The sequence below is a fragment of the Chanodichthys erythropterus genome, chromosome 2 (genome assembly GCF_024489055.1).
Source record: "Chanodichthys erythropterus isolate Z2021 chromosome 2, ASM2448905v1, whole genome shotgun sequence".
In the NCBI taxonomy this organism is placed as follows: Eukaryota; Metazoa; Chordata; class Actinopteri; order Cypriniformes; family Xenocyprididae; genus Chanodichthys; species Chanodichthys erythropterus.
In genome coordinates, this window is record NC_090222.1 from 18,036,466 (window position 1) to 18,049,944 (window position 13,479).

Sequence of the window (13,479 nt, forward strand, 5' to 3'; positions counted from 1 at the left end):
ATAAAATAGAGGCAGGTCTCAAACATATCATTAGCTGCCTATCTAGATAGAGTTATTGACTTAGGCGCGTTCCCAACTGCTCGCGCCTATGATGCTCTGGTGCTGTCTAGGTAGGCTGTTCTAGTTTTGTTTTGAGACACGACCATTTCCTATGAAAGGATGTTACGCGAATGACTTAAAATAAAGTTCTCGTTTAATCCGGTGACTCAAATGTTACAGAAACAGGGGGAGCATGGCTGTGACGACAAAAAAAGTGCAACGTGCTTGTGCTCGTGTCTCATTCCCCATAAAAGCCCCGAGCGCGAGAGTGTTTCATCACATACCAGCAACTACCTGATCGACGCACGAGCTCTGCAAACACAAACGTAAATATGATCATTTTACATTATCATTACGTAAGAATATAACATATTATAATTAGCATTGGAATGATCTTTTATAACAATATTGAGCAATTTTGCCTCATAAGTATCTAAACGTTATTTAAATGTTAAAATAGTTTAATTATTGCCTTAAATCGTTATTAAAATAACTATGAATGCAGTAGAGTTTATTGTAATTATTTTTGAACACTTTCAGGATTTGTTTTTACTATAATGGAAAAAAATGTGTTTTACTGATATAATTATCAATGTAATACTGTGTTTGTTTGAAACTTTTGATGCATAAATGCAGCTATAACTTCAGACTATGTGCATAACCAGAAGATTTGTCTTTAATCAAGGAACTGCATGAAGCTTTAATAAACTAAAGCAAGATTGATTTTATTGACTGGTAGAATATTTAAAATGTCAGAGTACAGGAAAGTCATTAAAAAGTGAGTTAACCACATTTGAGCGATATAGAGAGGGATGATCTTGAGCTGACAGAGATGCCTCTTATATATGACTTCTACATTTAGGCTACTTTGCAATTTTTTTTTTTTTTTTGCACAATAGTGATGCTTAACTGACATCTCAATTCAGCAGACATCCGTTGAAGGAAATCAATTTTTTTTTCATGGTTTTTCTTAAAGAAGACATAAAAGTTTTTTTCATTTCTTTGTGTTACTGAAAACAAATGTTCATTTCCACTCTAGAGCCTTTTCCAAATCCGGATTTGTGTTTAACCAAATAAGGTTGGTTTTACTGCAAGAAGAGGAAGAACAAGACCTCCGTCTCAGTTGCAATAACTGGCTTTCGCAACAAAGAGCAGAATGGAGAAGATGAAAGACAGTAAGGTAGAGGAATTTCTCTGGAACTCTCACTACATACAAGTTGTGATGTTTAGTTTTCTTCTTTATAGTTAATAAGAAAAGGCTTTACCATCACCATAACCCTTATCAAATGTACCATTTTTAACCATTTTTATACATCCCTTGTGAAAGAAGTGTGCTTAAGTGTATTGCACTTAGTTTACTCTGAATCTTAAAAGTATATTTAAAAATCTGTACTTGCAGAACATTAACTAAATGCCACTTAAGTGTACTTAAAGTGAGAACACTTTATTTTACAGTGTCCTTGTTACACATCACTATAGTAATAACTATAAAGTTTGCATAATTACATGCAACTAACCCTAAACCAAACCCTAACCCATACATGTATTTAATTAATATTACTTAAATGTATAATTAGACTGTAACAAGGACATCTTAAAATAGTTTAACCTTAACACACTTAAGTCACTTTTAGTACTTTTACCCCTGGTTTCACAGACGAGGCTTAAGCTACTCCCACACTAAAATGCATGTCTGAGCTGTTTTAACTGAAAGCAACTTGCACTGAGATATCTTAACATATGTCATTGTCATTGTTTTGTCTCAAGATGCACACCAGTGATGTTTTTTTTCTAGTGAAAGTTTATAAAAGCTAATTAAATGTCCTAATTGAATTAAGACCTAATCCTGGCTTAAGCTAAGCCCTGTTTGTGAAACCGGCCCTTAATACATTTAATCATTGTTTTAATCATCTTTTGTCATGCTTTAAAAAGTACATTTATTTGGATCTGTTGACTAACGTACAAGTTTCAATAGAAATGACATTAAAGTAAATTTTAGTTCACTATAAATGCTTGTCAGTACATTCAGCAGCACACTTTAACTTTAACTCATGACATATAGAGATACTTATGTTATTAAAGCAGAACTAAGTAACTTTTTTTACCTTCATAAATAGTTTTCTAAGTCCTTACGATGGTTAATTGATTTGTAGTGGTGTGTTTGAGGCACGCATTAACCCCCTCTGGCACGTCTATGCCAGAAAACAGCACTTGCAAGTTGAGCTGCATCGACCCGACACATTCTCGCCCCATGTTCACGTTCACGCGAGAGTGACAAAATGCTTTACGGTAATTCAAAAACAATGTATATATTATAACTTTATAAGACAATTTTGAAAATTACCTACCTCCATCGAGTGTACTGTATTTGCAAAACTACTGCGCTGGTGAGCGTTGTAGTCGTTGTAGTCCAGAGCTGTGCTTGGAGTATTTACGACAGTGTGATTCACTGAAGGAAACTGTAGGGGGAGCTTCGCAAATCTTATTGAGTTCCGCTTTAAGTGAGTCAGAAAAGCCCAGTTAAGTTCAGCCTATTGCATTTAATATAAATTGAATCTAATTGCAGCTAACATCTGAAAATATTACAGTTCGTGCTGAATTATATTGAAGTATATTCTTATTTCCTTAAGTACTCTTCTTAAAAATATGCTTAACATCTTACATCTTTTTCACAAGAGATAACACACAGAAACTGATTTTTGTGGGAATCATCCTGGAATGTGTAAGACAATCTCTGTGCAATTTTGGAATAAAAGAGAGGATTACAGCATGTGAATTAAGAAACTGAGATGTGCAAAGGAGACCGACAAGGAGAAATGCCTGTTCAGAGCAGGGTTCAGATGGCATGTTCAGACTTGAGCATGATATAAACAGCATTCCGACCGGTTGTCACTTGTTTTGGAACAGAGAGACCGAATGGAAATTCCAAATCCAATTGTGCAATTTTGCATCCCCTGCGGGTCATTACAAATCTATTAAGTGAGTAACTGAATGTGTTTATGTAATAAATGAATAGGGAGGGTGACTGGGGGTGCAAATATGTGATCTGGTCTATACTGATCAATAGAGATGAATGATGCAGTGATGGATCACACTTTATCAGCAGAACTAAACTCGTTATGAGCTTAAACAGATGGCTCTGGCTTCTTACAGGTCACATGATGACATCCATATCCTTGTTCACAGTCACTCCTCCAGGAGTCAGCCGCTGTTTGTGTGTGTGCATGTTTAGGTGTGTTTAAGTCTTTATCATAACATCAGACTGGTGTGCACACGCAGGAGTTCCTGTGCGCGGGTTTAAAGGCGCAGTGCGCTGTTTTTGTATGAACATTTGCCAAATATTGCATGCAGTAGTGAGGAAGTTGCTCAGTCCTCTACAGATTACCATTACTTCTTGGAAAACATCATTACAAATGACTTAGTATTATTACTTAATATTAAGTTACTCTTTAAAAGGCCCTACAAACGTATAAAAATACAAATGTCACCCAATACACCCTATAGAACCGGCTATCAGATATTGTTATTCGTGACTCATTACTCCCCTAACTAAAAGTCGGCATGAAATGGAAGTTGCAATAGTCTTTGTGGTGCATATCCGAGTAGGGCAATACTAAGGGTTGCCAGTTCATTGTGCCGGACACGTATTTGTTCCATCAATTGGATTGATTTTAACTCATTAATCTCTGATCAAGTTTATTCTATTTGCAGCCGTACAGAAGTAACATAGCTGTGAGATCTCTGTGAGAGACTGTGATTAGGGGGAAAAAATGACACACAGGGACACTTTCCAGTTATTATGTCAACTGATTCATGTAATTTTTTTGTTCCACTTCATGCATACTCTGAGAAATTATTGTATTGTGTAATATGTTGTTTTCAGATGATTTTTGTGTAATATATACCTCATCTGCTTATTTTATGGCAAGTTTGTAGTTCCTAGATTTGTTTTGGCTGCTATTTTTCATAATATGTGCCATAGTTTGTAGTCATTCTAATGGGGAGCCACCCTTGTGGTTACTTTGGTGTTACTAGGCTACATATTCATGGATATAGTAAACTGTGGTAACCATGCAAGAACTGTAGTAAATGTTCAGGGGATGTCTGAGTGGATTGGATTTGAACTCATTAATGTCTGATCAAGTTTATTCTATTTGCAGCCGTACAGAAGTAACATAACTGACAATTAGCTTAGGTTGCTGTTTCTCCTTTTAATTTGAAACAAGAGGGAGACTCTGCGAGACTGTGATTAGGGGAAAAAATTGCACATAGGGACACATTCCAGTTATTATGTCAACTGATTTATGTTATTTTTATGTTCCACTTTCATAGAAATTACTGTATGGTGTAATATGTTGTTTTCTGAAAAGTTCAAACAAAGTTTGAAGGTTTATAGGCCTTACTTTTACTTTTAAACTGTATATATAAATAGAGAAAGATAAAACAAAAGAAACATACAGCTGTGGTTGTCAATAGAATCAAATAATTAATCTCATGGTTTCCAATCAGTCTTTAGAAAGCAGAATTAAAAAAATTCTGTCATTAATTACTCATCCTCATGTCGTTCCAAACCCGTAAGACTTTCGGTTATCTTTGGAACACAAATGAAGATCTTTTTGATGAAATCTTTCTGTCCCTACCACATTGACACTTCAAAACATTCATAAAGTGATTGTAAAACCAATCCATATTTTATTCACATAAACATTGATCAGCGAATATGAACAGAAGCTCAACCACACCTGCTTGATGCGTGAAAACAGACCTTCCGGAAGATCAAATGTGCTGCGTAACACACAAGAATGAATCTCATTGGTTCTTGCACGGTTCTTGAGTTTTTGTTTACCACAAATGATGTGTGAGTTGATGAATATGTGAATAAAGCCTAAATTCAATCTGTTCATCATATAAAGCGAGCGTTTCCCTTCAGAAAATTTGGATTAAACCACTCAATTCTTATGGATTATTTTTACAATCTCTTTATGAGCTTTTTAAAGCGTCAAAGTGTCAGTTGCGTAGCTGTCAATGGAGGGACAGAAAAATCTCAGATTTAAGGACAGCTCTCAGAAATAGGACAGTTTGGAGACTTTGTTGGGTCATTGTTACTTTCATCTTTACTCTTGTCATTGATTCTGCATGTCACAGTATGTGTATTCCTTCTTTTTGTTCAGATGAAGGAGGTGACATATTACCTGGTGTTCTGTGTGTCCACAGCCGTCATCGGCTCCCTACAGTTCGGCTTCAACACAGGAGTCATCAACGCACCCGATGAGGTAAATGTTTCATTAAGTGAGTAGCATTTTAGACTTCAAAAAAACAACATTTCATCACTTAATTCTGTCTTTCTCTCTCTTGATGATTAGAAAGTGCAGAACTTCATCAGAAACGTGACTCTAGTGCGCACTGGAGACCCCATGCAGGACACCACACTCACAATTATCTGGGGTATCGCTGTTTCCATTTTCAATGTTGGTGGCATGATTGGGTCTCTTAGTGTTGGCGCTCTAGTTGACAAACTTGGGAGGTGAGGAAATAGTGACCAAATTCAAAATCACACAATTTATTTTGACATGAATCTAATATAAAACATTTTCTTGATTCATCTCCAAAATTCTCTTTACAGACGAAAATCAATGCTGCTGTCCAACATCCTGGCTCTGATTGGTGGAGGCCTGATGGGCTTATCCAAAGTCTCCACCTCCTATGAGCTGATGATAGTGGGCCGCCTGGTGATTGGTGTGTTCTGTGGTCTTTGTACAGGACTGACACCCATGTATGTGGGTGAAATTTCACCAACGGCACTGCGAGGGGCTTTTGGCACCCTTCACCAGCTCGGTGTGGTCATCGGCATCCTGTTCGCACAGGTTAGATTTTCCTTTGGATGATTGTAAATAAGAGATTATAGGGATCATGTATATCATATACAATATATGGGATCATATTCTGTCATCATTTACTAACCCATATCTCATTTAACCCATATAATTTTCTCTTTTTTTCATGCAATTATAATAACACCAAAGCCTCCAAGCTCAAAAAGTAGATTCAAAAGCACCATAAAAGTATTTAAAAAAAATGGTCTGTACAACTTGTGTGCTATAGTAGGGAAGCTTGTTTCTGCTACTAAATAAAAAATAAAAAAGGTAATTGCAATCTCGCAATTCTGACTTTTTTCTCACAATTGCGAGATATAAACACAACTGCGAGAAATAAAGTCAGAATTGCGAGTTATAATCTCGCGATATAAACTCGCAGTTCTGACTTTTTTCTAACAATTGTGAGTTTACACTCACAATTCTCGACTTGTCTCAGAATTGTGAGATATAAACTCGCAATTGCGAGTTACAATGTCAAATTGCGAGATATAAACTCACAATTGCGAGAAATAAAGTCAGAATTGTGAATCATAATGTCACAATTGCGAGAAATAAAGTCAGAATTGTGAATCATAATCTCACAATTGCGAGAAATAAAGTCAGAATTGTGAATCATAATGTCACAATTGCAAGATATAAACACAATTGCGAGAAATAAAGTCAGAATTGCGAGTTATAATCTCGCGATATAAACTCGCAATTCTGACTTTTTTCTAACAATTGTGAGTTTACACTCACAATTCTCGACTTGTCGAGATATAAACCTCGCAATTGCGAGTTACAATGTCAAAATGCGAGATATAAACTCACAATTGCGAGAAATTCTGACTTTTTCTCACAATTGCGAGATAAACTCACATTTCTGACTTCTATGCTAGTTATAAAGTCCGATTCTGAGGAAAAAAAGAACTTGTTTTACAGAAGTGCGAGAAAAATTCGCAATTGCGTGTTGTAAGGTCAGAAATGCAAGATATAAACTCGCAATTGTGAGAAAAAAGTCAAAGAGTCAAAAAAGTCGCATTTATACCTTTTTATTTGTATTCATTGGCGGAAACAAGCTTCCATACTATATCCCTCTGAAGTCACATGATAGCTTTGTGCAAGGGACAGGATGAACTTGACGTGTCCTCTGCACATTCAGTAATGATGTCAGATTTGTGAAGAAATAATTCTTTTTAAATGTAAATAATTATAAATCAGTCATTTTTGTGTATTTTTTTATGGTAGATCTTGGGTCTGGAGTCATTGCTGGGGTCTCAGTCTTTGTGGCCATTATTGCTGGCTCTGACGATCCTGCCTGCAGTGATACAGAGTGTTATGCTGATCTTCTGCCCAGACAGCCCTCGATACCTGCTGATCAGTGTCAACCAGGAGGAAGAGGCACGCAAAGGTGAGTCTGCTATGACTGCTCAGGAAAGAGCAGGAGGCATGCAGAACACACCATTTAGCACTGCCCGAGCAACTAAAGTGGACAGTAATTACTCTTCCACACTGACTATGTTGTTCTCTCTCTTTCTTTTGCTCTCAGTGCTGACACGTCTTCGTGGGCATTCAGATGTGGAGGATGATATTCGTGAGATGAAGGAAGAGGCCATGAAGATGTCCATGGAGAAGAAGGTTTCTATTCCGGAGCTGTTCCGTAACTCCGCCTACAGACAGCCCATTATTATCTCCATAATCCTGCAGCTGTCCCAGCAACTGTCCGGCATCAACGCTGTGAGTCTCCACACTCCACACTCTTTCACCTACATGTCCCCACACTAGTTACGTAAAAGCTTTACATAATGATCTTTGATTAGCACATCCTGTTCATCCTGTAACATATTTATAGTCAGCAGTGACTGGTTTTCACGGGTAACAATACTAAACATCTGCAGTTTAATACAAGATATAGAGTCAAACCAAAAATTATTTAGACATTTTTGATATATTTTTACTAGTGGGTGCGGGACACTATTGTTCATTTAAGTGAGGATAGCAAAATAAAGTAAACTGTGACATATTATACCCAAAAATTCTTCATACAATGAACTACTAGTAAAATTGATAAAAAATTTGGAACCAAAAATTATTCAGACACTTCGACCTGACCATGTTATCGTGTTATCTGATATGATTAAGATGAATTTTTTTCTGACATAGTTTAACTTGTCATATTTTATTACCATTTTTTTTTAAAACTAAAGTGAATAAACTGTATTAAAGAATGAAATGTTCAAGGTGTCTGAATAAATTTTGGTTTGACTGTATACTATATGTACCTTGTAAATATGGTGTGTAATTTTTTTAAATATATATTTTTCTTTTTCTTTGTCATCTTCTATTCTTGTTGAAAATGCCTCAAATATATATAGGTAATTACGTTTTTTTTGGCTCAAAGTCACTTGCTAGGAATTATTTTGCTTTGTGGAAGTTTTAAGCTAATAAAACATGTCAGCTCAAATCAATATTTCATGTCCATATAAATTTGGGCTGAAATATTTTTGTTTTTTTTTATGCTTAAAACAAGCAGAACTATTTTCCAATGAGTTAAGAAAAATAAACTTAATATTCCCTATAACAAGTCATGCACAATTTTCTTAAGTAAATGTATCATGTTTTAATAATGTTCAGATATTTTTACTGTAAAACAAGACAAAAATACTGATTAATGGGTGTTTGTTTTAACCCTGAATTCTTAAGCTTCCTTCCATATTTTCCCGTTCAACTTCAAGTATTTACATGAACTGTTCTAGATGTTAAACAGCTGCATTTTCTGTACATTTTCCAGGTAATTTATTACTCGACACAGATCTTCCGAAAGGCAGGTATCACTGAGCCAGTCATTGCCACCATTGGAGTGGGTGCAGTCAACACTCTCTTCACTGTCGTCTCTGTAAGTTTACACAGCTGAGCTAATATACTCACATAAACAAAACATTTGAAAAGACCTGTACTGTAGGTAAACAGTTTTACATCACCCTTGCATTTGCAATATCATGCCCTTGTATATCTTTTAAAGTACTTTTGTGAGGGTGGAATAAAGAACAGTGTTGATGCTCCCGCTGCTTTGCTCAACAGCTCTTCCTGGTGGAGAGGGCAGGGAGAAGAACACTTCATATGATCGGACTGGCTGGAATGACTTTCTGCGTTCTGCTCATGACTATTTCTCTTCAACTTGTGGTGAGTTTTGATATACAATATATATATAATTACATAAATGTAATATATATGATCATTAAATGGGCCTACTGATCTTCAGAAGTAAATGGGATAGATTTAACTAAGGATTATTTAAATTAAATATTAGAGAATAGAGACATTATATTTTTATGAATTCATTCTGTCTTCAGAACCTTAAAGACGCTGTTGCGAATAGCACTGTCATCGCCCAGCCTGCATCTGAAGGGGTGAGTGTGTGATCTTACTAATGAATGCAAACTTACATTATGTTAGAATTCATTAACTGAAGTGTATCCTTCCTCTTTTTTTCTCTTCACAAATGATTCAATTTCCGGCAAGCAGGGAATTCCAGCAATCAGCATTGTGGCCATTCTGGCAGTGTTAGGATTTGTGGCCAGTTTTGAGATGGGACCAGGACCAATCCCTTGGTTCATAGTGGCAGAGTTATTCGCTCAGGGTCCACGCCCGGCAGCCATCGCTGTGGCGGGATGCTGCAACTGGACCGCCAGCTTCATTGTTGGACTGTCTTTCCTACCACTATTGGTAAGAACCTTGTCTCAGAATTCAGCAGTATCACATTTTTCATGGACACACAAGAACTAAACATAATTATGACCTTGCTTCCTTTCCAGAAATTGTGCGGCCCATATGTGTTTATCATATTCCTCATCCTCCTCATCTTCTTCTTCGTGTTTACCTACTTCCGGGTTCCCGAGACCAAAGGCCGGACATTTGAGGACATTGCCAGTGGATTTTCCAATGCTGCAGGCTCCAACGCTGCCACCTACACGTCCCCAGAGGGTGCCGTCACTATGCCAGTGTCCCCAACATCAGACAAGATTCAGATGACTGAGCTGGCTGGACAGGAGAAAAGTGGAACAAACCTATAGAGAAACCCCATAATCTACACACAAGATTGACATCCCAAATGGGCAAATACAGCTAAATAATGGGCATTATTACAAAGGAAATAGCTTGGAGGTATTAGCTTGGATGGTATTGGAAGCCTTTTTATAATTGGCCATTTTAAAGTCATTATGGAGCAAGTAAGTGTTACATGTGGTTGCAGATGCATTATGATAAATTGCTGAATGTTTAGTCAGATATAGAGTGTGGTTATATTTTTAAGATAACTGATGTGTATTCTACTGAGCACTAAGCACTTGTCTATAATCATGTGGAATATTAAACTGATTAACATGTATTTAAATAGTTAATTAACATAGTTAATTAACAAATTTCTCAAAGACTTAAATCAGACTCGCGGTAATTTACACACTAATCAGACTCTGATGGCCTTTAATACTGCTGTCCTTTAGACAACTTGTTGTGCTGTTATGGCTTCAGTCCATGAGTTTCCGGTCTTTTGTGCAAAGGAGTTCACAGAGTCAGTGTCAAAAATGTTATTATTGAGTTGCAACTTAGAGACAGAATCTGAAATAATTCTTATTCTTTTTACTATTTAATTGGATTTAAAATCCTAAATTTTCAATATAATTTTGAGTCCCACTGTACATGTTCAGTTATGTATTTAAGCATGTGATGATGTTTATGTAGGTGATACTGGTGTTAGAAGTCTTGCTGAAGGTAGGAATCTGTGTTTAAATGGTGTTATTCATCCCTGAAGTATTTCTCATAACGGCTGTTACTCCACCTGACTGTATGAACACTACTGATACAGGATCATATGAAAGTTAATCATGACAGCCCAGCAATCACAAGCACACATTTATTGTTTAACATGGGTCTATGTGCATCTCATATTTTCAGTTTTTAATTAGACCCCATTTGTTTTGGGGGGTAATTAGGACTGTTTACTGTAAAAGTATTGCTCAACACTGTAAATATGAATATATTTTGGTTTGTTTACATTTATTACTGTATTATGTTGCACTCTGACTGCATGATTGAGATGCTTTGTGGATTTTTACCACATAGGTACCAAAGATTTTTTTATGAATGTTTTATATATATATTTATATATTTTGTTTTATTTATAGCTTTTATAATTAAATTTGTTTCCAAATTGTGATGTTTTTAGTTTTGCTTCAAGCACAATGTCCTAAACATGAGTATATTTAATACCGTAAGCACTTGGAAGCATATTTTATGAGATTGACGAGATTAAAACATTCCCACATTATTTGATTTGACTTGCGTTTGTGACTGTTTGCATCACAGGAACTCTACATATTTTTTGAGATAACTGTCATGTAACAGGCCTTTTCATTGTCGTGACAAGTTGTATCGTCAAGAAGTGTCACATATTCAAATAGATATTGCTTCATTTGTAAGCCGCAATCATGAGATTTACTGTAATCTAATAATAGCATCTGATTTATTTTTAAAAGAGGCTATTCCAAATGTTTAAAAGGTAAGCTATGTAACTTTTTTTCCAAAATTGATCATCAATCCTTCTTCCAAAACGTGTTTTTGTCTTACCCTGATTAACAGTGGTAAGCCTATTATAATTGTTTATATTTTAGTCCTGTCGGGATGGTTTAGAACAGTGGTTTTAAACCTGTGGGCCACTAGGAGTTCTCAGAGACCCTCCAGGGGGGCTGCGAGATTGCCAAAAGTTTTGGGACACCTGCCTTTACATGCATCGTGAACTTTAATGACACCCTATTCTTAATCCGTAGGGTTTAATATGGAGTTGGCCCACCCTTTGCAGCTATAACAGCTTCAAATCTTTTGAAAAGGTTTTCCACAAGATTTAGGATTGTGTTTATGGGAATTTTTGACCATTCTTCTAGAGGCGCATTTGTGTGGACAGACAGTGATGTTGGCGAGAAGGCCCGGCTCGCAGTCTTCACTCTAATTCATCCCAAAGGTGATCTGTTGGGTTGAGGTCAGGACTCTGTGCAGGCCAGTCAAGTTCCTCCACACCAAACGCACTCCTCCATGTCTTTATGGAAGTTGCTTTGTGCATTGGTGCGAGTTATATTGGAACAGAAAGGGGCCATCCCCAAACTGTTCCCACAAAGTTGGAAGCATGAAATTGTCAAAAATGTCTTGGTATGCTGAAGCATTAAGAGTTCCTTTCACCGGAACTAAGGGGCCAAGACCAACCTCTGAAAAACAACCCCAGACCATAATCCCCCTCCACCAAACTTTACACTTGGCACAATGCAGTCAGGCAAGTACCGTTCTCCTGGCAACGCCAAACCCAGACTTGTCCATCGGATTGCCAGACATAGAAGCGTGATTCGTCACTCCAGAGAACACATCTCCACTGCTCTAGAGTCCAGTGGCGGCGTGTTTTACACCACTGCATCCGATGCTTTGCATTGCACTTGGTGACGTAAGGCTTGGATGCAGCTGCTCGGCCATGGAAACCCATTCCATGAAGCTCTCTACACACTGTTCTTGAGCTAAACTGAAGGCCACACGAAGTTTGGAGGTCTGTGGCTATTGACTCTGCAGAAAGTTGGCGACTTCTGCACACTGTGTGCCTCAGCATGCGCTGACCCCGCTCTGTGATTTTACGTGGCCTACTGCTTCATGGCTGAGTTGCTGTTGTTCGCACTTTGTTATGATACCACTAACAGTTGACCGTGGAATATTTAGTAGTGAGGAAATTTCACATATGGTCGAATGGAAACCTATCAATCATGGTACCACGCTTGAATTCACTGAGCTCCTGAGAGCGACCCATTCTTTCACAAATGTTTGTAGAAGTAGTCTGCATTCCTAGGTGCTTGATTTTATACACCTGTGGCCATGGAAGTGAATGGAACACCTGAATTCAATGATTTGGAGGGGTGTCCCAATACTTTTGGCAATATAGTGTAACTTAAAAATAATTTCAATATATTAATATAATTCATTAAATAAAGCTGCTGTCCGCGATTTTTGGCCCTCTAGCGGTTAATAAACAGAACTGCATGCGTCTTGCGGAGAACATTCTAACCGGAGCTACTTTTCTCCGTGTATGTCTATGGCGAGTCACGCAGTTACTGTGATACTCTGCGGCGGGTCCTACTAGTCCGGTCTGAAATAGTCCGAATATAAACACTTATTATAAGTGTACCATAATAATTCAGGTTAAGACAAAAACACGGTTTGGAAAATGGATTCATGTTGTATATTAATTTATCATGATATAATTTTTGTAATTTTTTTAACACAAAAAAGTTGTTACATTAAACGATAAATTAAATTAATTAAAAATACATTTAAAACAAGGCACCACCTCTCTCATACGTATTCTGTGATTGTTTCGGTTCAGCCCGGGCCGTTTCTCATCGTGCTGCGGTGAAATACTGACTGAATGGTGGCTCAAAACGCAAACTCTCTCAGTTGGAAAAAGAAACCAGAGTCGCTAAAAAGGTTTTGGTGGACGACTATTGCAAAGAAGGTAAGGACGATTACAGTGACATACAGGAGTCGTTCATAAGGC

General features: G+C 37.1%; 1 protein-coding gene across 1 annotated transcript; it reads left to right on the forward strand.

Moving 5' to 3' along the window:
• The first annotated feature begins 217 nt into the window (after positions 1-217).
• On the forward strand, positions 218-11,230 carry slc2a3b (solute carrier family 2 member 3b). The gene is made up of 12 exons (XM_067403251.1): positions 218-365; positions 1,079-1,219; positions 5,211-5,312; positions 5,403-5,563; positions 5,663-5,903; positions 7,143-7,305; positions 7,444-7,631; positions 8,686-8,790; positions 8,976-9,077; positions 9,248-9,304; positions 9,420-9,620; positions 9,710-11,230. Exons 2-12 carry the CDS (start codon positions 1,196-1,198, stop codon positions 9,965-9,967), a joined length of 1,602 nt encoding a protein of 533 aa, XP_067259352.1. The 5' UTR covers positions 218-365; positions 1,079-1,195; the 3' UTR covers positions 9,968-11,230.
• The last annotated feature ends 2,249 nt before the right edge of the window (positions 11,231-13,479 follow it).